The 26,402-nt window shown below is 40.0% G+C and overlaps 1 protein-coding gene across 1 annotated transcript in view; it reads left to right on the top strand.

Moving 5' to 3' along the window:
- The window catches only part of slc9a5 (solute carrier family 9 member A5), a 222,187-nt gene extending 204,870 nt beyond the window's left edge, over positions 1-17,317 (top strand). Inside the window, exons 15-16 of the mRNA XM_059992703.1 lie at positions 5,040-5,177; positions 15,665-17,317. Of these exons, the coding sequence (XP_059848686.1) occupies positions 5,040-5,177; positions 15,665-16,215 (689 nt within the window). The 3' untranslated portion in view covers positions 16,216-17,317. The remainder of the gene's footprint in view (positions 1-5,039; positions 5,178-15,664) is intronic.
- The last annotated feature ends 9,085 nt before the right edge of the window (positions 17,318-26,402 follow it).

Below are 26,402 nucleotides of genomic sequence, written 5' to 3' on the forward strand. Positions count from 1 at the left end.
CATATTTTCTTTTGGATGAGAATACCTTTCAATATATTCTGTAGATAGCCAACATTTTCTTGTTATCCATGTAGGATATGAGAAGATGAGAATCATTTAGCCAAATGGCTCTTCAAGCCTGTACTACCATTCTATAAAATTATGGCTGTTATAGTCTTGACTAAAACAGTGCTTTCCTGCTCCCTGTCTTTGATTCCCTTGCAGATCATTTCGTCCATCAGTCTTCACCATGAATAAAACCAATGAATCCACCTTGACAGCCCACCGCAGTGGAAAATTCCAAAGTGTAATGAGCCTGTAAGAGAAGAGGTTCCTCATCACCATTTTAAATGGACAATTTGTTATTCTAGATGCCCTTATTAGGGGAAACTTCCCCTCAATATTCTTCCTTTTGACCCCCTCATGAATTTCAGTATGATCATTCCATATTTTTCTGAACTCCAGAACTAATCTGCTCAATCTTTCTTCAAATCTTAACACATTTGGCCAAGCTATCAATCTAGTGAACCTTCTCAGCACTACCTTCAATGCAAGTATAGCCTACCTTAAATATGGAGACCAGAATTGTACTGTGTTCCAAGAATGTCCTCACCAAATATTGTGCTGTGTTCCAGATATGTTCTCGCCGGTGCCTTGTAAAGATGCACTAAAGCTTAGCTGCTTTTATACCTTATACCCTTTACAATAGAAGTCAATATTCCATAAGATTTTCTAATTTCTGTATGCTGACTTTTTGCGTTTCATGTATTTGGATCCCAATGTATCACAGCATTCTGTAGTTTCATATAATGATTTTTTTTTCCTTTTTCATTCTTCCATGCTATGTGGATAACATTAAACCATATTTTCCCATGTTAAACTGCATCTTCCAACTTCTTGCCCACACACATAATCTTTCTCTACTCCTCTGAAAACCATTATTCTCTCCTTTCAATTTGCTAACCCACCTATTTTACTACATCAACAACTATGGTAACAGTACATCAAGTCACTTTATTTAAATCATTAGTGTAAATCACTCGCACAGAAATGTCATGAAATACTGTAAAATATATATGTGGTATATTAAAAGGATTTTATCAAAAATATGGTATCAGATCAAAATGGAGATTTGGACGTGGAGGAAAAAAATCATTCCGATCAGTTTAAGGTGTTCTTTTCTATAACTAATAGAAGATAATTTTGTTATTCTATTCAACCAGCACCTTGATGACCAGACCTTTCCTCTACTTTGATTAACATTTATGAAATAGGTTTTTCTGTATTTAGTGTCATTATTTGAAAATGTGAAAAACTAATGCCCTCTGCAAGCTTTGTTTTATTGAAGGAGGAGTGACAGAGCGCACTTCACTTGCAATTAATTTACTATCCAACACCAAAATGACAATAGAACAAAGACTTTTTGCAATTCAGGTTTCCCCAAGGACCAAGACAAATTGCTGGTGTTAAGAAAGAGGCAGTGTTGGAAAACATTAGGATAGATAAGTTCCTGAGGCCAGATGGGATCTAACCTTGGTTACTACAAAAGCGAGGCAAGAGATTGCTGGAGCATTGACAATAACTTTGTGTCCTTACTGGCCAAGGGATAGTCTCAGAGGACTGGAGAATAGCAAACATCCTACTGATCAAGAAAGGTAATAGGGATAAAGCTGGAAATGAAAGACCACTGAGTCATATGTTAGTGGTGGGCAAACTAATGGAGAAGATTCTTAGGGACAGGATATACAAGCATTTGGAGAATCATGGTCTCATCAAGGGTAATCAACATGGTTCTGTGTGGGACAGACACGCATTCTGAGCCTGATTGACTTTTTCAAGGAAATATCAAAGTAAATTGAAGTCAGCAGAGCATTGGATGTGGTACATATTGATTTTAGCAAGGCCTTTGATAAGGTTCATCCAGAAAGTTATGAAGCACAGGATACATGGAAACCTGACAGCATGAATTTGGAATTGGCTAGCCTGCAGAAGGCAGAGGGTGGTATTAGATGGCGCATGTTCTGCTTGGAGGTGATTGAGCTGCAGGAATCTGTTCTGGTACTCCTATAAAGATACAAGCACAAAAAAAAAGAAAATCAGTTTTGACAGTGTATACTCTTTTTTTCCATGCTTGTACCTTTATTGAAATATGTATTTGATATAACTTCTCCTCTGATTTGTATTTGTCTTTATATATTTTTAAAATAAAAAAAAAGATTTAAAATGAAAAAAGTGTTCTGGTACACCTGCTCTTTGTGGTTTTAATAAATGACTTGGATGATGAAGTGGAAGGGTGGGTTAGTAAATCTGTAGATGACAAAGAACAGTGGAATTATGGATAGTATAGAAGCTTGTTGTAGGTTACAACTGAGCATAGATTGCTGTGCTGGTCTGAGAAGTGGCTAATAGAGCTCAGTACGGAAAAGCGCAATGGAAAGTTGAACTTAATGAGACAATACTAGGGTAATGAAAGAATTTTTGGTAGTGTGAAGGAAAAGTGGGGTTTGGGGTCCACATCCTTAGCTCCTTCAAAGTTGCTGTGCAAGTTGATGGTGTGCTTAAGAATGCATTTGGTGTGTTGGCCTTCGTCAGTCGGGGGATTGAGTTCAGGAGCTGCGAGGTAATTTTGCACCTCTGTAGAAGTCAGGTTGGACCACACTTGGAGTATTGTATTCAGTTTTGGTCACCTCATCATTGGGAGGATGTGAAAGCTTAAGAGAGGGTGAAGATGATATTTACCAGGATGCTGCCTGAATTAGAGAACATGTCTTAGGAAAGGCTGAGCAAGCTAGGGCTTTTCTCTTTAGAGAAAAAGAGGATGACCAGCGACTTGATAGAAGCATATAAAATTGTAGAAGAAATGGGTGGAAGGAAAATTCAGGATGGCAAGAGCTAATAGAAGAAACTATAATTTTAAGGTGAGTGGAGAAAAGTATAGTGAAGATGTCAGAGGTGTTCTTTTGCCCAAAGAGTGGTAAGTGCCTGGGATGCCCTTCCAGGGGAAGTGGCAGAGGCAGATACGATTAGGGACATATATAAGATATATAGTCACAAGGATAAAAGAAAGATGGGAGGTTACAGGCTATGTAGGAAGGAAGGGACGAGGTTTAAAGTTCAGCACAACATCCTCGACTGAAGGGTCTATCTTGTTCTACATACTGTTCTATGTTCTATCCATAACAATTCCAGATCGTTTCTGTTATGAATATGGATTCTTTTTTCTATAAAGAATGTCCTAATAATCATCAAAAGTAGCCTTTTCCAGTATTCAACCCATTTTTAAATTGATGTCATTGACTAGCTGACATCTCATTTTGATTTTGGATAGCAGTCAAAGCCCTGTTGTACACTATTATTGAAATCTTCATCTTTCAGCAAAAGTCATTGCCGTGACAGGTCTAAAAATACCGTATGCAAAAGATCCACATTTTCTCATCCATAAAGAATGAGGTTTCTCCACATGTTGGAATTATAGTGACTGTTAGCAAGTTGTTGGCTGAACTTGTTAAAGGAGAGGCTTTAATGAATGATAATTATTTAAGCTTATAATTTAAGCACGTGTATCAGCCTTCTTCAGGAACAGTCATTATAAATAAACCAGGCAAAAAAGAGGGCTCAGTTCTGTGATAAAAGATTGCAGATTCACATATAATGGTTATCCAATGAGGGTGCAGTATTCAACCTAATTATTATTTGAAGCAATGGCTAGTAGCAAGCAAAACCTCAGAAGTTTTGAATGTTCTAGAAAGAATTCTTTTAAACTTTCCTAATCCATAGTGAAGAGTTCATGAAGGAGGAAATACTGGAACTTAATGGACACTGCCTGCTGCCCAGAATTATGTTCTGCGATCCCTTCTGTAGGTACTGGATGCCATTCCTTTGGTCTTTAGCACCTGTGAATTATGTAGCGAGATCTCTGCTACCTAAAAATTGTGCAGCGAGATCTCATCTTTGAGCAGATGTCAACTAATATGTATCTGAGAAACTTCTCTGAAACCCTCTGGACAACAAAAAGCCAAGGGTGAAGCACTTTTGTGTCAAATCTATGAAGGTGTGACAATCGTAGATGTTGTAATAATTTAAAGTAATAATTACCAAAATAAAGCTCAACCAAACTTCATATAAAACATTAACTTAACATAAAATATGTTCTGCTGAAGGGTCTCGGCCCGAAACATTGACTGTACTCTTTTTCATAGATGCTGCCTGGCCTGCTAAGATCCTTCAGCATTTTGTGTGTGTTGCTTGGTTTTCCAGCATCTGCAGATTTTCTCTTGTTTATAAACTGTGTAGTGGTGACTTGCACTATTCCACAGGTTTAGGATCCCCATCTAAGTGAATGGGATCTCTAATTCTCTACCACGGTTTGGACTGGCGAGGTACTTCTCTTGTGCAATGCTGGAAAAGTGCAACAAGACTGGGTCCCATTGCTGGACTCCATGTGGAGCCCTGTGATAGAGTATAGTGTCAACTTTGGCATTGCATGCCATTCAGAAAATTTACCCAAATTCTATAATGCCAAAACTGCTAGTTACCTTCAGAATCACTGGTAGTGATCGATAAAATTCTGCTCTTAATACTGCGATTTTCCCAGATTCCACCTCCCTCCTCAGGCACTGGAGAAGATGAGGGTGCCCTTGAAGCTTACTTTAATTGATCAACTTTAAGTAAATGCATTTGCAGCTAGTTCACATAACAGAATATTATTGATGAGTCTGACGCTTAATTGATAGCAGTTTTATTCACCTTCCAACATGTCAGTCAGGATATAAAGTTTGATGATTTGATTCCTCCATGACCCATAGTTCTTGATCAGTGCTTGCATTCTACTACACTCCTAACATTGGACAGCTAAACACCAAATTTCCATCTTCCTGGCAATACAATCACCCACATGACACACAACAGCAGAATTATCACTGATGTGATATGTATTTGAAGCAGTTAAGGGGCACTAATTATTCTTTTTTTCCATGGTAAAAATGAGTGACTAAATTATGATTTTTCTCCTGGTGTACAGAACACTGGAGCATTTAATGTTTCCTTTCTATTGACCCTAGTTCCAGTTTTTGTAGAAGTTGACTCTGAAGATGAGGAAAAGGATGACCCTGTGAAGATAAATGAGCAGGAGGATGACGAGGGCATCACCTTCATGGCATGTACAGGGGATTCGAATTTACCAGAAAGAAAAATCTCAGGTACAAAATGGACTTGAAAACCAAATTAGATACATGCTCTGATATTTACAAGGAACATCAAAGGGAGAATAGAAATGGATGAATAATCCACCAAGGTCAGGTGTGGAGGACCTGCAGAATCATTTTTACTTTGTTTGACACCCGCTAGGGAGACTAGTGCTAGATTACTAGATGATTACTGTCAACATGGGAATCGAGGCAGTGAAAAGTGGGATTGATGTTTGGGGCTGCTGAGAGGTAAGAGTGAGGCCTCAAAAAGCTCATCTGGCTCATGGGAGGTGCTGATAAGAATGCATCATTTGTGAAATTGACGTTACCCATAAACCTTTCCCAGCCAGATTTCTCAAGCACTGGAGAACTCATGCAGCGGCAATGCCAAGTTTCCAATTGGACTGCACGAGAGCACAGTTTAAACCCACTTTTCAATAACAAGACATTCAGACAATACATTATCTACTCCCAAGCAAATGTAACAGACACATCCACAAACAGTTAGAGGCAAAATTATCCATTTATCCAATTGTTGTAGGCCTTTAATAAGGACATGTAACTATGTAAATTTCTGATCGTGATAATGAGTTCAAACTGTCATGAAGCAGGATTACATGAAGAAATCTGCAGATGCAGGAAATTCAAGCAACACACACAAAATGCTGGTGGAACACAGCAGGCCAGGCAGCATCTATAGGAAGAAGCACTGTCGACGTTTCGGGCCGAGACCCTTCGTCAGGACACGAAGACCCTTGACGAAGACGTCCTGACGAAGGGTCTTGGCCTGAAACGTCGACAGTGCTTCTTCCTATAGATGCTGCCTGGCCTGCTGCGTTCCACCAGCATTTTGTGTATGAAGCTGGATTATATAATTTATCTGTTCTGAAATACTATTCTCCACTAAAATAAAAAAAATGTAGGAGTGAAATTAAAAGGGAAATTGGTAAAATGAAGAGAAATCATCAGAAACTGCAACAGATAAAATCAAAGTGCTGAAATTTAGTCAGAATTAGTCCTTAATTTCGGAAGGCACAGTCTAATCAAAGATAAGCTACACGGATTTGTGGAGTTTCAAAAAAGCAAGAGTAAATGTATGCAACTCCAGGATATGAAAGGAAGAACAGATCCTTAAAGAGAACAAAACAGATAAATAAAGTTGTTAAAAAGACACAAATGGGATATTATTAACAAAAGCTTTCAAATTTAGGAGCAGGGAAGTTAGGATGGGATAGAGTGCAATACTAGTTAAGTCGCCACTTGTGAGTTGATTGCAATGTTTGCTAAAACTAAATGCAGTGTTGTAGTCAGATTTTCAAAATGGTAATGACAGCAACAAATAATCACCTGAAAAAAAGCTCCTGGTTCACCATTTGCTTCAGTGTGTGCAAACATGTCTGAAACATCGACCGCGAGGTACAATCAAAGCATTACCAACTCTGAACTTTAACTTTGCTTATGATTACCTTTGGGAACAGACACTAAACAGTAATCGACTGTTGGGTTTATCAGGTGTTGTGGCCACAGAACTGGACTCTGCATTTCTATTGCCTCACCACTGTATACTTGCATTTTTCTCTGCAGATCATAAGGACAAGTTCTTGGTGTTAGTCTGACTGTGTGATAGATTGGCTAGCTAGCTGGCACATTTGCCAATAGAGAGTGGGCAAGTCCTGATGTGATCCCCATAGTCCATGTCGATATTCATAAGCAGGAAGAACCAAGTTTAACCATCCCCTCCCACAAACCCCCAACCCCTTTCTGAAACAATTTAAAGAGATCATTGATTTGTTGGTGACACACACAAAATGCTGGGGGAGCTCAGTAGGTCAGGCATCATCCATGGAAAAGTATAAAGAGTCACTGTTTCAGGGAAAGAACCATCATCAGGACTCATTATTGAGTTGTAAGTGATTAATTAAAGGGATAGCTGTTTGGAGAGAAGTGTCAGAAGTAGGGTAAGTTACAAAAGTTTTTGGAGATAGTGGTGACAGAGTTTTCGACTTTCATTAACTACTGCACCTTTGTCCTGCCTGAGAACATTGGCCATTTCTCTGAGCTTTAATATTCTTTATTGTTTGCAAGCTTTATTCTTATTTTTGGATGTTGAATGTTTGATGGTGTTTGTGGTGTGGGGTTTTTCATGGTTTCTCTGTCTTCTGGAAGATGAATCTCGTGGTTGTTTTTGGTGTACAACCAATCAGTTTTCCTTCACCACCACCCTCTTCCTTCTGGCAGAATTAGTCCTCACCCTCAACAATTTTCCCTTCGGCTCCTCCCACTTTTGAGGTGTAGCCATGGGTACCCACATGAGCCCCAGTTATGCCTGCCATTATGTTGGCTATGTAGAAAAGTCCATGTTCCAAGCCTTTCCCGGTAATGCTCCTCAACTCTTCCTCCGTTACATTGACTGTATTGGTGCTGCTTTCTGTCGTCCAGCATCTTTCATGAACCTACTGATTCCAACGCTTGTCTTGACTATACCTCTTTCCACCCTGTCTCCTGTAAAAATGTTGTTCCCTTTTCTCAGTTCCTTTGTCTCTGCCACATTTGTTCCCAGGATGTGGCTTTCCAGGGTATCAGAGATGTCTTCCTCCTTCCATGCTCAGGGTTTCTCTTCCCCCACCATAGATGCTGCCCTCACCTACATCTCTTTCATTTCCTTAACATCTACAATCACCCCATCTTCCTACTGCCTTAACTGTGATAGAGTTCCTCCCGTGCTTACCCTACCATCCCATGAGCCTCCGCACCCAATACATCATTCTCCATAACTTCTGCCATCTCCAAAGAAATCAAAAACACATCTTCCCCTCTCTCCACTTTCCACAGGGATCATCCCTCCATGATTCCCTTGTCCATTTGTCCCTCCCCACTAATCGCCTTCCTAGCACTTATCTCTGCAAGCAGACAAAATGCTACACCTATCCATTCACCTCCTCCCTGAAGTCCATTCACAGCCCCAAACAATCCTTCCGGGTTAGACAACACTTTACCTGTGAATCTGCTGCGGTCATCCATTGGGTCCAGTGCTCCTGAAGCAGCCTCATCTACATTGGTGAGACCTGTCGCAAATTGGGGGATGACTTAATGAAACACCTCTGCTCCAACTGTGTAATGTGGAACTTTTTGGTGGGAAAATATTTTAATTCCAATTCCCATCCTTGTTACAAAATGTTGCTCCATGGCCTCCTCTTGTGCCAAGCTGAGGCCATCCTCCGGGTGAAGGAGCAATACTTTAAGTCCATCTGGGTAGCCTCCAATGTGATGGCTAGAATATTGTTTACTCCTGGTTAAAAGAAATCCTTCCCCCTCCCTCCTCCTATTCTCCACTCTGACCTCTTACCTCTTCTCTGCTCTCTATCACCTCCCCCTTGGTCCCCAGTTCCTTCCCTTTTTTCTATGGTCCACTCTCCTCTCCTATCAGATTATTTCCTCTCCAGTCCTTTACCTTTCCTAACCAACTGTCTTCACCTTCTAGCTATCCCCCTTCCCTCGCCCTACCTTTTTATTTTGGCATCTTCCCTCCTACTTTCCAGTCCTGAAGAAGTCTCTCAGCCTGAAACATTGACTGTTTATTCATTTCCATGAATACTGCCTGACCTGTTGAGTTCCTCCAGCATTTTGTGGTGTTGATATAGTCTACATACTTCGATAGTAATGTACTTCGATCAAAGAAAAAAGACAGAACACCAGGAGAGGGGAATCTACTGGGAGAGTGAAGAGCAAAAGGTTTTATTATCAACAACAGTTGTCCGATTGCATGTCGGTGATGAATAATGCCTGCGAACACTTCACTGAAGTAATGAGTTACTGACCAGGACCTGCAATAATGGTCCCACATAACAACTGTATAAAAAGACTATCCTGCCTGTCACTATTATGATGATGGGCCACCATTTTTTTTACTCTGGGCTCTTTCCAGATTAGGGATAGACATTATGGACATGGTGAAGACTGTCTGCTTGAGATTGGTGGGGATATGTATTCAAAAAGAGGGAAATCTCCTGTGTTGCTGCCTATCCTTACCGATTGCAGTCAGGAAGCCGTGGATGCAGTTTCAAAGTGAAGAGTTGTGTCCTAGGTCTAGGAGTTTGGAGATGAGTTTGCTAAGAATAATGGTATTGAAAGAAGAGCTGTAATTAATAAACAATAATCTAACATAGGTATATAAGTGTCCAGATACTCCAAAGATAAGTATAGAGCCAGGGAGATGGCATCTGCCGTGGACTTGTTTCGGCACGAGGCAGTTGGTCAAGGTTCTCTGGGTGCTTGGAGTTGGAGCCAAGACCAACCTCTGAATGCACTTCATGATTATGGATGCAAGTGTCTATGTGCAGTAATCATTCAGGCACATTACGTTATTTTTCTTAGGTTCCAAAATGATAGTAATCTTTAAGGCAGGTGGGAACCTCAGACTGAAAAAGGGAGAGGTCTGCAGATATCCCCACCAAGTGAGCTGCACAGTATTGGAAGACATGGCCAGGGACATAATTCTGCCTCTATGCTTTCCACACGTTCACTCGGCAGAAGATTGATTTGATGTCTGCAAAGGTGACTGTGGTAACAGGTAGAGTGAATGTTGTTGAAGCGGGTGGTGATAGTTCATTCCGCACCCCCCCCCCCCCCACTTCTGTTCAGAACATCTGTAAACTGTGCTGAATTCATCAGGAAGACATGCAGTTTTCTCAATGCTGGCTAACTTTGTTTTGTAGCCTGTTATAGCATACAATTCCTGCCACAACTGGCCTCTATTTTGGATAGTACGAAGATGATTTCTGTGGGCTTCCTTGGGGTGCAGTTGATGGCATCCATGTCAACCTGAGAGCTCCATGTGGGATTCCAGAGTGTACTCCACCCTCCACCAGTCTCAGCCTTTCAATATCCAGTCAGTGAGTGCTTAGACCATGTGTGACCTTGTGGTCAGTCTGGGGAGATCTCACAACATTTTCATCATGCCGTAGTCCATCGATCTTCCTGCCACCAATCCAGACCTACGTTGCCTACATGGTGACTAGGGCTATCCTTTGTCCAAGTAGCTATGGGGTATTTAAATTCTAGTAATAATTAACCATCAAAGTTTTTTAAAGCAGCTCTCAATAACAGTAGCAATGAAACTATGGAAATATTATAAAATCCCATAGAGAGAATGAATTCTGCATTTTGGACTATATGTGACTCCAGACCCATTCATGGGCAATTAAGAAAAGGCAGTAAATGCTAGCACTTTCAGTGATGCGTACCGCCTGTGAACAAATAAACACATGAAAAACGCTATACAATGAAACTGCACTGAAGGAGGCAGCTACACAGACACACACTTCTCCATCAAAGTATATTTATTACCAATATGTATGTCACCATTTACTACCTTGAGATTAATTTTCTTGCAGGCATTTACAGAACAAATAAATACAATAGAATTTATGAAAATACTACACATAAAGACTGACAAACAACCAATGTGCAGAAGAATAATTAAATAATACTGAGAACGCTGGTTGTAAAGTCCTTGAAAGTGAGTCTGTAGTTCAGAGTGAAATTATCCACACTGTGTCAGGAGCCTGATGGATCTGGGTTAATGACTGTCACTGAACAAGGTGGTTGAGTGACCTAAGAATTCTGTACCTTCTCCCCGATCGTAGCAGTGACAAGAGAGCATGTGCTCCGTAAACAATGTGTTGTCATTCTCAACAAAGATACTGGGTGATGGTTGGGTCTGCAAGTATAGAAATGGAGCCAGCCACTACTTGCATTCCGTTTTGAAGGTTTCCAGACACACCGTGAAGCCACGTGCATGGTTTTACTTGGCACCTGCACAGTCCTTAGCACTTTGCATAGGCCTGGCAGTCATTGTTCACTGAAAACCCAAGGACGTCAGCTGTGGGAAACCCACAGCAAAATCAGAAACTACACAACATTTGTAGAGAAAGAATGGATACTTCTCATGTGTCCTTTGGTGTAGCTGCATCGCCATTTCTGCATAGCGTTTTTGTACATTTATGCTTTCATTGCTATCTAAATTGGCCATAAGAACATAGAACATTACAGCACAGTACAGACCACCTGCCCCACAATGTTGTGTTATCTTTTTAATCTACTCTAAAATCAATCTATTGCTTTCCCAATGTAACCAACCTTTTTGTAAGAGTTTCTTAAATGCCCCTCATGTATTTGCCTCTACTAACATCCCTGGCAGGGCATTCAATGCACCCACCAATCTCTGTGGAAAGAATTTGCCTCTGACATCCCCTCCCCTCAATCCCCATACTTTCCTCCAATCACCTTACAATTATATCCCCTTATATTAGCCATTTCTGCTCTGGGGAAAAGTCTCTGGCTATCCACCCTATGTTGCTTCTTGTACACCTCCATCAAGTCACCTCTCATCCTCCTAAGCTCTAAAGAGGAATTCCTGAGCTCACTCAACCCATTTTCATTAGATATGCCCTCTAGTCCAGTCAGCATCTGAGTAAATCTCCTCTGTACCCTTGACTGTGTTTCAAGGACTGCGACCCTTCATGGGTGTAGTACTCTACATGCTTTTGAGTCCTCAAGGGGGATGTAAATCATGTTCCAAGCTCAGCAGTCCAGAATTATAGATACTAGTCCAATCACTTACCCACTGCCACTCCCTGCAACAGACACTCCAGGGCCAGCAGAGCTGTCTTGCCTGATGAAGAAAGGAGAAGGAATTAAGAAGGAGCATTGTGTTTGGATATTTCATCATCCCCAACATCTCTGCTGCTGCTGTCCAAAGACAGAGCCTGACATTCCAGCAATGAGTGGCACTCCGATAATTGCTAGCTCACTCACCTCTGGGCAATGCCTTATCTAGTCTGTTGTAACTGAATAACTGGCAAAGTATAAAATCTGCGAGATGTGAAAATGGAATTTAGAGTAAAGGTAAGCATGTGAAATTGGCAAGGGGGCAGGGGGCAGAAGAAGGCATCCAAATGTTAGGTCGCAGCCTTGATGGACAGAAACTGTTGGTAGGTATGTTCAAATTGTGGTACAATGTTTTGAGAAATGGAAATTGGTGATGATTACACAATCCATGACCACACTTGTGAATGCTAATACATACACGTGTTTGGATCCTTCCGCTTGACATTGGTCCCACTGTTATTCCTTCCTCCCATCTCGTAGGGAGGTTCCAAATCTGTGCGGGAATAGAATTTCTATCTAAGGCCTTACTAAGGCCTTCCGAAGAGCGTCTGAAGGTCAGGCTGCCCTGTCTCACTTGTGATGTGCCGTGGCTTCCAAAAAGTTCTCAGACTTTTTGAATGACTTGCCACCATTTGGTACAGCCACATGGTGGTTCTCTTTAACAAGATCATAGCTTTCATCCACTCCTTCTGGCTTCATGTGCTGCTCGTCACCTATGAGATTTGACCTCTTAGATATGTGCTGAAGGGATAAATAATACAGTTGAACCTAACAAAACCTTAAGATTGGAGCATACATTTTGTGTGAGTCTAATGCCATGACAAAAGGAGACAGTTTATTCATGCTTCCCTATTCTGGCATACTCATTCTCACTTTGCAATTTAGCTCCTTCGCAGTTTTATACCACAGCCATCAATTAATGTTGCTTTTTTTGTTTTAAGTCAAATAATAGGCCTCACATTTTATTTATTAATGTTAAGTTCTTTTTAGGATAACTCACGTCTTGTTTTAGTCACTAGTCAAATCACTGATGGCACAGAATCGGAGAGTTGCAAGAAGGATCCACCTTGGAAATTTCAAAACGATGAACCCATCCTTTCACAGAGTGCTCAGCTAGTGCGGCCTGGATACATTCATCTCCACGAGCTCAAAATTAATTCAGCAGACCCACAAATGGCCTCTGAAGCAAAAGAACAACACAGCAATTAACAGTAAATAATGCAGTTATGGATTACTTTCTGCTGCTGGTCCTCCTTTCTTTCCCTCAATCTGGAATACTTGCCTTTTTTTTTCAACTCTGAGACAAACTTCAATAGTCAATATCAAAAGTAGAGCGTGTTTGCATAATTTTTTTTCTCTGTTAAAGCAGGCTATTAAAGGCAGATGCAATTTAATTCCCAGAGGCATTGAACCTGATGTTATGTATACAGATTGCTCAAATATTCTGCTAATTGCAAATGAAAGCCTTCACTTGTGGTTTGTAAACAGGTCCAGTGAGATAGTATGCATTCACCTTTTCATTGTGCTGTATTGAAAATATCTTAAACATGCAAGTTTTCTTAATATTCAAGCCCAAGTTACATTGCCAGTTGGTGTGAGACCTTTTGCAAAAGGAATTCCCGGACCCTTGTTCAAATTAAACATTGTTCCAAAATAGTTAAGGCTCAGAACAAAACTGTAATTTAAAAGTTCAGAGTTGATCCTATGGAAATGTGGGCAGGGGTGGGGGGAAGAAGAATGGAATTTGCAGTATAAATTGAGGTGAGGAGGGTGGGAAAGTGGCAGGATGACTGACAGGAAAAGAGAAAGGTGAATGATGTGAACTGAGGGATGATGAGAGCCAGTGTGAGCTGAGTAATGAAATGTGATCGTGTGAAGAGAGATGAAGCAACAGAGTGCAAAATGAGAGGTGAAAGGTGAGAGGAACCAGAGCGAACTAAGTATTAAAGAGTACTAGTTTACGAAGGCATGTGGAAATCACAAAAAAAGTGGAAAATACTATCTTTATCCTACTGCATGAACTGAATATGGGCCTTTAAGAAAATGTAATAATGAGATTCAATAACTACTTGCAATGCATACCCTTAATAGCAGGTAATTTCTCTAGAAGAATATTAGAAAAAAAATCTGAAAAATTTTAAAATGTTAATAAATAAATAAAGGAATATTGGAGAACCTGTAGTTCAGATTGTGACATGTTTACAGATGAGTGCATTATTTCCATGTCATGAGTTTATACCCATGTTGATTGTATCAGGATTTTTTTTTTTTGGAAGCTGTTGGTGATCAACTTCTGTGTTTGTGCGGGGGTACGTGCTGGGTCACAGCAACAGCTCAAACGACCCTGATGGTTCATCTTAGTACTTCAGTCTGTAGTCAGTGTGGGAGCTTGTGCTTTTCAATCAGGAAATCTATTTGTAGTGCGCTGTCCAGTATATGAATGAAATGGGCCAGCTTAAGCAGTAAAAAGATTTTACAAAAATGTAACTGGTGTGGTGAGTTATGAGACATGATTCCCAGAGGAATTTGGAATGGTGAAAGCAGTGTGGAATGAGCAGTTCTTAACAGCATAGAGTGACTATTCATTAACTACTTGAAGTGATGGTCCAGTTGCAGATGAATAAGCACCCTGATTATGAATAATTGTATACATTATTAATCCATTCATTGTGTTTAAGGTAACTCAGAGTGGTCCATGGTTAATGTATAAATATAATTCTTTACAGGGATCAGCTTGCTGGTTCTATGAATGCAGCATTTGGAAAAATTGATTGCAGTTTTTAATTTACTCCTTTTTACTCCTAACTTGGACAAAATGAATGTTGAAGGTGTGTTTCCCTTACCTTAATATCTTCCATGTCAGAGAGCAGAATGGTGTGTAGAGCCTAGGAGAAGGCAGATGACTGAACGTTCCATTTAAGAAAGTGGCATCTTGGAATAGGCAGAATTAAACCCTCACATTTCTGCTCAATTCTTTTGTACTGCGAGTTGCAGAAAGGGCAAATGGATAGCAGGCAGCAGGGCACCTGGTTGCTGAATAATGGGATATATGGCTTTAACTTATCAAACAATGAGAAAGAAATAGAGGATTGGTAGAAAAGGAAATGGGATGAACTATTGTGGAGAACAATTAATAAAAGTAAGAGGATGGAAAAATGTTTTTTTAAAAATCTGAAAGAACACAGGTAATTACTACATGCAGAGAAAGGTCGATAGTTCCACTGTCACTTTCAAGGTGGCGTATGCATTGCAGGAACATTAATCTCAATATTAAGAGTCTGTGGGCAGTTAAATATTAATCCCAATTTCAGCATATATTTTATTGGGATGTTAATGTGTGAGCACAGCATTAACTCATAAGAAGGTGGAGGGTAACCTATTGGTTAACTCAACAGGGTGAATAGTCAAATTTCTGGTGATATGTAACAATGAGATAAATTTCACCCACAGAAATCAATGGATGATTTAGTCATTAAGAACACAGGACAGTTAAACTTGCTCTTATTTTGCTATTGAAGTAATTACTCATGAAGCTTAGAGTTTACTGTATTCAAGCATATTTTATGTGACTTCTAGATGTCAGTAACATCTTCTTGTCATGAGGCATGGTGATGGTCTCTCCAAAAGCTCTTAAACTCTTGCTTGCTAAATTTAATTTGCTCCAAGTTAACTTGAACCATACAGCTAATAATTTTCATCTTACTTGCACCTGTTAGCAAATCTTGCACTGCTTTTACTCTCATGCTGTTGTATATTTAATGTTTTATAGTAAATGTATCTGAAAATATTTGTGACATAAAATTGTACTATTTTAAACTTGTATATCTCAGGTAATTCTGAATATCTTCAAAGCCCAAGCATTATCCCACTATCTCCTACTTCTGCTGAGAAGGAGCTTCCCTGGAAAGGTGACACAAGTAATCTGTCGGCCTGTGTCTCTGTGGAAACTACCAAGATTGTGCCAGTCGACTTGCAGAATGCCTGGGATCACAGCATATCATCGCTTGAGAGCCTAGTCTCTCCCACTATGTCTGATGTAGTGTTTCAGCCAAGGACCTTGAACTTCATGCTGGAGGCGCAGTCGGCCTCTGCCGCCCTGCCACGGCATCACGTCCATTTCCAGTTTCCTGATGTTTGTACAGCTGGTGAAAGGCATGTTGATGAGGATACCGTTGAGTTTATTCAGCAGCAGGAGCTGCAGCCACTTATGCTCACTGAAGATGATAGTAGACCAGCTCCGTCAGCTGGGTTTGTAAGTACCAGATGGTCTGCTCCATTCAACAGGCCTTCCTGTGTCTCAGCACTGAAATCTTTGGTTACCTCGACACAATACATCACTAAACAATCTGAGAAGTCTGGTAATAAACAGACAGAACTTTAATTTCATTTCAAGCTAGAAAGATGAATGTAAAAGGACTGTGGCACTTTAGTTTCACAAACCATTGAGCATGTGCTTTGAAATACTGGAGAATCTTAAGCCATTTTGAGGCTTGAAACTCTGTGAAATTATTAGCAAACAAGTATATATTTGTATTATATGTATGTGATTAGTTTCTAATACTTTTATGGACATGGAAGCATTTGATCTTCAGATTTGAATGCTGCAGACATTTTCTTGATGTGGTTACACAGAATGCAAATTAGTTTCCAGTTCAATGGATCCATTTCTGGGTGGGGAGGGTGAAGAGATCGCAAGACATCTGCTTCAAGCAGATGGAATTATATGAAATAACAGTCAAGGATTGAGACAAACCAGAAAGGGTTGCTGAATGATCAACAAGGGATGTCAGAGATTATCGTCTTCCTGATCAAACCTAGTTATAGGGAGACTGATTTGATCCTTTTAATTGGTTGGGATCCTTTTATATAAAGTCACAATAAAAGTGAGGAGATGGTGTAACTAAGCATGTAGTTATCCTTCCATGGGCTTGTTACTCTCCTTTTGGCAATGGGCAGTTTGGAAAGTAAATTGAGTCTACACCAGAAGAAGGTATTGTCTCCTTTGAATACAATGGAGCTCCTTAGGCGAGAATCCACTCTTGTAAACAGAGCACAGGGTAATCCTGGAGCTCTATTATATAATGAGAGATTGTATTTGTTACAGAGAAAGAAATCTGTTAACAGTAGAAAAGTAGCATTGAAGTGGTTTGGTGCCCAAAAATGGCAAAATGAATACATTCCAGAGAAATGTGATGCATTTTGATGGGGCAAGAGGGTGCATCATAAATGATTGAATCCATAGCAAGATAGTCATGCATAAACACATAACTTTTTCTTTTACTTGTACAGATGTTGCATGACTTTCAATATTTATTGCACTAATGTTTTTTTAAAGATTTCCAGCATCGTTAGTATTTTGCTTCAGAGTATAGCCATTCCTTGATTTATAAAATGGGCATTTTAATACTTCCTATGGGTGGAGAGTTCTGTGCCAATTGTTATTACAAATCATTGGTTTAGAAGTTGAAGATATGTACCTCAAAGAGTCAGTAGCACTTTAGGGAGAATTTGAAACATTTGTACATTGAAGAACACCTGTATTAAAGATTGTGAAAGAACAGAGTGAATGTCTAGTACTTAATGAAGGTAGATATAATGGTAAGGAAGGCATATGGATTACCTGATTTTATTGGCTGAGTTAGTGAGTATAATATTGAGGATTTAATGCTAAAATTGCTTAAAACACTAGTTAAACCACAGCTCGAGTGGTGTATATAGTCTATTATGCATAAAGGATGTGACAGAACTAAAAAAATATAGAGGAAATTCACAAATAACTTGCCAAGAGTTTGACAAATTTGATTATGATGAAAGGTTGTCAAGGCTGAGGTTGTTTTCTTTGGAGCCATGTAGGCTAAGAGGAAATTTAATAGCAAAATACTGAATTATGAGTCTGGGGTGATCTTAAGGGCCACGTAGTCAATAAGTAGGTTACATAGTTTTAAGTTAATATAGAAGTTGAGCTGAGAATTTTTTTGCTCCACTGACCTTTATTGGTTTACATGAATATGATTAAGGAATTTGTTTATTTCTATGATTTAAATTTATTTTATGATACCCCTTTCTACACTGTTCTATTAATTCATCAGTTTTGCTTTTTAGTGTAACCTGTGTAGATTTTGAATCCATTTTCCAATCATTACTGTGCCATATTATTCCTGGCTGCTCTTGGATTTGATGTTCCACCATGCAAATAAGTATTCTTCTGCGTTTCTGACTGAGATGAGGAGGATGAATTAATGAGGGATCATCAAATGAGGAGCAATACCCACTAACGTGACCATCATTAACCCACTTACCCCAGTAATAACCATTCATATTACATATATCTCCACACATCAGCAAGCCCATGTATTGTCTCTGCTTCTGCAAAATTGTGTTTTTTGGCTCTGTTATTGGCACAGACCTAAAGTAATTGGTAGCAGGATTAATGAGGGATAAAATGTTTCACCTAGAGCATCAAAGAAATCTGTAACTCTCTGAAAGGGTAGTGGAATATATGAACATTGTTATCTAAATGATGAGAGACTGGAGTGCTCTGGGATGGTGAGGGATTTGGGTGTGCAAGTCTGTGGTTCACAAAAGGCCAGTTCGTAGATAGAGCTAATAATTAGGAATGCTCATTTACAGTATTTGTAGGAATATTGAATATAAAAGTAGAAAGTCTGTACTTCAGTTATGTAGGGCATTGGTGAAGTGCTATATTGATTTATATTGATCAATATAGATATCTATAGTGTTCTATATTGATCTTATTTAAACAAGGATGCAAATGCAAAAGTAGCAATTCTGATAAATAATGTTTTCACAGGCTTAGATTTTATTAACAGAGGTAAATGATGTTCTTTTCTTCATGGAGTTCAGGTTCAAGATTTTAATCTCAACTTCCTTTCCAAGTGTGCCAGCTGATCTCAGTCATGCCTCCTAGCTTGCTGCTCACTGCAGCACCAGAGAGCTTGCTCAGGTATTGTGTTCCTATAAAAGCCGGCTCATCAGCTTCAGCTGAGGAACAGCTGGAATATTGGGCAGTGTGAGACTTGACACCACTGCTTTTTCTTCCTTAAGTGCAACAACTGGAGAAGTATTCACGTGTCCATTGTGGCTCACTTTAATAAACTGGATCTTGTTAACTGGACTGCTTTCCACTCACACTCCAAGTCATGGTGGATCATCAGAAGATTATCATTATGATCAGTGCAACATAAGCAGAGAATATATGCAATGTCTTCATCCAAGGAGAGAGCAAACTGCCTTTTACTTTCAGCAGTTAACACTGTCCTCAGAAGGAAAAGGGCAATTTGCTATTTCCCTTGTTTAAAATGCCTGTTGAGAGCTGCAGCTGCTTACCATGTTGGAACCAGCATCACTGAGAAAAATGCAAACAGTCATTTGAAAATGCAATTGCTGTGCTGGAATTGGTCTGGGGGTACCCTCTGTTATATTTGAAAAGGTTTTGGGGACCTTGTTATCATGTGTTGCAGACTGTGCTACCTTGCTACCCAGAGAGAGCTGCTGACACTACAGGAAGAGCAGCAAGGCACAAGGCATAGGCTGAAGAACAGAGGAGCCATGGTACTGGGCACCACAGTAGTGCAGCAGTTACTGCAATGTGACTGCAGCTTGGGGTGTTCTGAAGTTCAGAGTTCAATTCCGGTGCTGTTCTGTAAGGAGTCTCTGTTTGTCCTCCCGTGGAAAACCTGGGTTTTCTCCAATTTCCTCCCTCATTCCAAAGGATTACTGGTTAGATTAATTGGTCATTGTAAATTGTCCTGTGATTATGTTAGGGTTAATTGGGTTTCTTGGGGGTTTCCGGGGCAGTGTGGCTCAAAGGAAAATGCTATCAATTTCATAGGTAATATAGTAAAGCAGGCATTCAACACTGTATCACTAAATAAATAAATAACAGCAGGAAAATGTGCAGGAGGATGAGAATGGCAAATGGGGAGACCATCAGTCTCAACTCGCAGCAGAGAGAGTATTGACTGCCTGAGCAATAAGGGACTCTTTGAAAGAGTGTTTACAAATTGAGCATGCACCCTCTGAGCACTAGAATCATTAATACAATGCATCTCCGCATGGTTCAGCATTCCATGATTTTTGTATCTCTCATGATGGCAGCCTCATTTTACCAGACTTCCCATGCAATGGGATATCTGGTATAGTGGCCATCTCCCTCCTCCTCCTCCTCCTCTCCATTTGTTCTATCCTGTAATTATGGAGACCCTGGCAGGTGACTACATGCACTACACTCAGTGCCTCCCTCCTGGCATTTATTTCACTCACCACAACTTTCTACTATTGAAAAGCTGGGAGCTCTCTTCATCTCCCATCAATGCCAAACACATTGTGTGTTGCTGCTCTTTGGTTACCGCAGGGAATGTGCACAGCAAATTACTTCCAACCGTGTTAAATTGGTTGGGGCTTTGTATTAGGAACCACAAGCTCCTTTGTTAGTGCAGGACTCTGTGTGCAAATGTTACCTTTATCCAGCACAAGTTCACGGCATCAGGAAAGAGTGTAATCTAACTTCTAGGCTCTCACCAGAAGAACAATGTGTTTTCCTTTCTTAACTCCTGGATTCCAGTTAAGACCCCACAAATAACAGGAAGTATTGCAACTGCCCCGGCAATGGTTGAACTTGCACTGATGCTGCCTCTGAGGTTTAGACACAATAAAACATCGGTTTTTTAAAAAATCTATTGGTATTTATTGTCTTTATACATTATTTAATTAGCTTTATTGACAAATTTTCAAGTTATTTGCCTGGCTTGGCTGATAGTAATTTATTTATTCAATTTCATAGATAATGTAGTAAAAGCAGGGATTCCCAACCTGGGGACCAATACCCTTTGCTTAATGGTATTGGTCTATGGCTTAAAAAAAGTTGGGAACCCCCACCACAAAGCTTGCTGATATGTTACTGATAATGTGAAATGTACTACCTTTTGAACTTGTACTGTCTAGAGAAACAAAATACTATAATTTAATATAAATTAAACATTGATATTAGTTATTTTGGAACTTTCTTTGTTACATAAGAAACCAGGAACATGGTTGATACCTTGACCCATCTTGATATGATTCTGATTAGTCCAGTCTTCATAGGTCGGCCAATTCATCCTAGGAATGAACCTTGTGAATCTTCTGTACTGCCTCCAATCAAGTACTTAGTTTGTCAAACATGGAGACAAGACTGTGCTCTGTATTCCAGGTGTGTTCTCATCATCATCAAAACCTCTGTACTTATATTCCATACTTCTTGTATAAAGACCAACATTCTATTATCATTCTAACCTACCTACTTACTATCTTGTGGTGTTCTGTGTACTGTGACCACTTGATCCCACTGTATAACCAAAATTTTGTAGTCTCACATCGATATATTGGGATTTGGGAGCATGCGACTCGGGGTCTGGAGTGCAACTGAGATGTGTGGCCAGAGTCAGGGACATGGACTGTGGTCATGGCTAGGATTGGGATCCAAAACACCAGGAATCAGAAAAAGGTGTAGCTTGCAGCTAGAGCCAGGATCAGGAATGCTTGTATGTTTCTTGTTCCTTTACTCAGTGAGTACACTGGAAAAGTTATAATGCTATGTACCATGTGAAAATATACATGGAACAAAATTGTATTTGGATATTGTTCTTCTTGGACCTTTAGCTCCTGTACATTGTTGCCCTTACATTAGAAAATGGAAGTGGGGTAGTCTCCCTGGGCTACAGTTACAATTGAAGTACAGATGCATAGACCCCTCTCCTGATTATCCTTTTGGTGAATGTATAGCCTCTGGAAAATTTGAAGGCCTCAGAGCAAGATTGCTGTACCAGAGGGACATCAGGGACTGCTGTGTACTTTGCTTCAAAGAAACATGGTTAACCTCTTCAATTTTGGATGCAGCACTGCAGCCTGATGGCTTCTCCATTCTCCACAATGAATTTTTGAAAGGTGGAGGAGGGATAGTATTCACTCATGTGATGATTCTGTCTCAGTCTTGCTCACCTGACCTGGAACATCTTGCGGTCAAGTGCTATCAATTTCATTTGCCGAGAAAACTTCCTCACAAATAAATTGATATTCAGGGATTCACCTTTGGATCTGAATGAATATATCACTGTGTTAACCTACTTCATCAAGACCTGTGTGGATGAGAGTGTGCCTTTGAGAACATATCAAATATACCTAAATCACAAGCTGTGGACGAACCAGTAGATTCATAGTCTGCTGAGGGCTAGGTCTGTGGCATTCAAAACCAGTGATCAGAACTTTACAAGAAGTCCAATTATGACTTACAGAAGTCTATCTTGAGTGTGAGAAAACAATTCCAATTGTTAGAGACAGAAACAGATGCATGTCAGCTCTGGCAGGGTTTGCAGGCCATAACTTTCTACTGAGTGAAACCTAACATCATGATTGGCTGTGCTGCTTCATTCCCAGATGAGCTCAATGTTTTTTATACATTTATGAGAGGGAAAATAATCTGGTGACCCTGTAATCTCTGTCTCCGAGACTGATATCAGAACACCTTTCATGATCCTGGCAAGGCATCAGGCCCTGATGGTGTACCTGGAAAATCTGTGTCAACCAAGTGTCGCTCATTGCAGCAGCTGGAGGTGCCACCTGCTTCACAAAAGCAGTAATCATACCAAAAGAGCAGGGTGACCTGCCACAATGATTATCACCGACATGCACTCACGTCTCCTGTGATGAAGTGCTTGAGAAGTTGGTTCGTGGCTGGAGTGACTCCTGCCTCAGCAAGGACCTGGACCCACTGCAATTCGTCTATCACCACAATAGATCTACAGTTGATGCAATCACACTGGCTCTCCACTCTGCCTTGGATCACCTAGACAAGAGCAATGCCTACGTCAGGCTGTTGTTTATTGATTACAGCTCTGGGGTCAATACCATCATATCCTCAGTACTAATCAACAAGCTCCAAAACTTTGGCCTCTGTACCTCCTTCTGCAACTGGATTGTTGCCTTTCTCATTGGGAGACCACATTCAGTGTGGATTGCAAATAACATCTCCTCGCTAAAAGTCAACACTGGCACACCTCTGGGACATATGCTTAGCCTTCTCCTCCACTCTCTCTACACTCTTGACTGTGTGCCCAAGCACAGCCTAAGTGGCATCCATAAATTTGCCAGTGATACAGCTATTGTTGGAAAAATTTCAGATGGTGACGAGGGGATGTAAAGAATTGAGATAGATCAGCTGGTTGAGTGGCATCGCAACGACAACCTTGCACTGAACATCAGAAACGCCAAGGAATTGATTGTGGACTTCAGGAAGGGAAAATCAAGGGAACACTCTCTAGTCCTTAGAGCATCAGCAATGGAAAGGATGAGCAGTTTAAAGCTCTAGGGTGTCACCATCTCCGAAGATCTATCCTGGGTCCATCATATTGATGCAATTACAAAGAAGACATTTTGTTAGGAGGTTGAGGAGATGGGTATATCACCAAAGACTCACAAGTTTCTACATGTGTACCATGGGGAGCATCTGTACGAGGGGCCACTGCACAGGATTAGGAAAAAGCTGCAGAAAGTTGCACTCAGCCAGCTTCATCACGGGCACTAGCCTCCCAGCATCGAGGAAATTTTCAAAAGGTGATGCCTCAAAAATGTGGCATCTGTCATTAAGGACCCCCATCACCTTCTCATTGCTACCATCAAGGAGGAGGTGCAGGAGCCTGAAGACACTCACCCTCATTCAACATTTCAGGAACAGATTCCTTCCCACTGCCATTGGATTTCTGAATGTTCTATGAACCCACTTACACTACATTACTATTTTTCTTCTTTTTCTGTTCTCCTTTTGCACTAATTATTTAATTTTAGATCTACTGTATTAATATTATTATTTACAGTTTTTATTATGCTTTGTAATGTTCTGCCGCAACTAAAACAACATATTTCACAACATATCCCAGTAATAAACTGAATCTGATTCATCAGCAAATTGACTGCGATATATCCAGTCTCTTCATCTTGGTTATCAATATAGTTATTGGATAACTCTATGGTATTTCAGTTACTGAAATAGAAAAATGTAACAATGATCCATTTATCCTGATTCTCTGCTTTCTATCAGTTAACCACTCCTCTATCCTTGTGAAAGCTGCATTCTAATCTAGTGTGGAAACTTTTTAAGGAGGCCTTATTAAATGCTTTCTTGGAAGTATAATTTCTAGTGAACTGATCTATATTCATGAGTTGGGAAGGATTCATCTGGTATGTAAACAAGCCTCCAAAGAGATCTTAATTATTACCCAAAGCCTATTGCTATGTTACAGAAGTTAGTAGTGTATACACTATCACATCAAAATACAGAAAACTAAGAGGATCTCAAATGGTCTGGTCCTACAATGTTTATTTCAGGCTTTTATTTGGTTTGAGTCATCATTGCGTTAGTGGTGCTGGCTTAAAGAGGAGGCACTGTCTTACAATGCTAAGGTCTACTAGCACCTTTCTGAAGGTTGTGTCTGTTTCAGTGGCAGTAACAGCAAAAGCAGATAAATTGGGTTGGTCCCTACAGGTAGAATGAAAGGTCCTGTCTTGTTTGTCTGAAGCTCTGACAAGGTTTGGCTAAAGCAGTTTGCTAATGATTCCTTCCACAGGCTACCCTCAGTCCTCCACTGTCCAGAAACTCTGCAACTGCTTCCGTGAATCTTAGTTTGAGCTTATCTTTTAGGCAAAGTGAGGGGCGATGATGTGTTTTGGAAAGTTAATTTGATAGAACTGAGATGGAAAGTAACTTAATAATATGAAATGATAGAATAAGAAGCAACAATTCCAGATACAAGTATTAAACCCATTCTAGAATTCAATAGGCTCATTGTTAACATCTACCTCTGTTGCAGAACGCAACATTGCCAATTACTACAGGTTGTTATTGGGGGAGCAAGTGCATGAAGACACCATATTACAAAGATCTTTCTGAATTCCAGATACTATTCTCCAATTTTTATTCCAAAGCAATGTACTGTAACTGTAGATCTTTTTATAGAATTTATTTCTTCCAGCTATAAAAACCTATATCAGATGTTTCTCATTGGATTCTATTCAGGCTAATATTTGCTTACCTAATTGAACTGTATCTGAAGGGCATTGCAAACAAATGTGGATGTAAACTGTTTTAATGAAAAACTAAATGTTAGCAATGCATGATATCGTCTTGTTATAATTACTAAATAAATATGATTAATATTGTAAAAGCACTTATTTGCAATAATGAATTTAAATAATACTTTGCTTTGTACAGATATCAATATCTGAACATTATTAAACCTTTCCAGGAATGGCAGATTGTCTCAGTTGATTTAATCTTAAATGTGATGTGTATTATAGTTCTAATTCCTACAAATAGAAACACACCCAAAAAAATGATGAGGCATAATGCGTTAACAGAATAAATATGTATGTATATGTATTCAAATCAGCACATGTTATGAAACCTGCCCTGGTCACATTGATAATGCTTTATTCAGAAGGAAAATTTATTTGTATGTAACTCTTAATTTGTGTGAGATTTGTCAAAAGTTAAACCAGCCCAAGATATACCTCGACTTTAGTAAGGCAGTTGACAAGATCCTGCATGGAAGAGTTGCCAAGAAGGTTCAGTCACTTGGCATTCAGGATCAGGTAGTAAACTGGATTAGACATTGGCTTTGTGAGAGAAGCCAGAGAGTGGTAGTACAGGGTTGCCTCTCTGATTGGAGGCCTGTGACTAGTGAAATGCCGCAGGGATCGGTGCTGGGTCTCTTGTTGTTTGTCATCTATGTCAATGATCTGGATGATGATGTGGTTAGCTGGATCAGCAAATTCGTGGATGACACCAAGATTGGGGGTGTAGTGGCTTACAAAGGGATCTGTGTCAGCTGGAAAAACTGGCTAAAAAATGACAGGTTGAATTTAATGCAGACAAGTGCAAGGTTTGGCACTTCAGTGGGACCAACCAGGGTAGGTCTTACACCAGGAATGGTAGGGCACTGAGGAGTGTGGTAGAACAAAGGGATTTTGGAATATGAGTACATAATTCATTGAAAGTGGTGTCGCAGTTAGATAGGGTTGTAAAGAAAGCTTTTGGCACATTGGCCTTCATAAATCCATGTACTGAGTACAGAAGATGGTATGTTAGGTTGAAGTTGTATCAGATATTGCTGATGTCGAACCTGGTTTGCAGTTTCAGTCACCTGCTTGCAGGATAGATGTAAACAAGGTTGAAAGGGTGCAGAGAAAATTTACAATTATGTTGTCGGGACCGTAGTTTTAAGGACTTGAGTTTTAAGGAAGGGTTGAATAGCTTAGGACTGTAGTGTTCAGAACATAAGAGATTGAGAGGAGAGGGGTAGAGATAGGGTCAATGCAAGCAGGCTTTTTCCATGGAGGTTAGCTGGGACTATAACAAGTGGTCATGGGTTAAGGGTGAAAGGTGAGAAGTTTAAAGGAAACATGAAGGGAAACTTCTTCATTCAGAGGGTTGTGGTAGTGTGAAATGAGCTGTCAGACCAAGTGCTGCATTGAGCTCTATTTCCATGCTTAAGAGAAGTTTGGATAGGTACATGG

This window comes from Hypanus sabinus, chromosome 17 (assembly GCF_030144855.1).
Source record: "Hypanus sabinus isolate sHypSab1 chromosome 17, sHypSab1.hap1, whole genome shotgun sequence".
Taxonomy (NCBI): domain Eukaryota; kingdom Metazoa; phylum Chordata; class Chondrichthyes; order Myliobatiformes; family Dasyatidae; genus Hypanus; species Hypanus sabinus.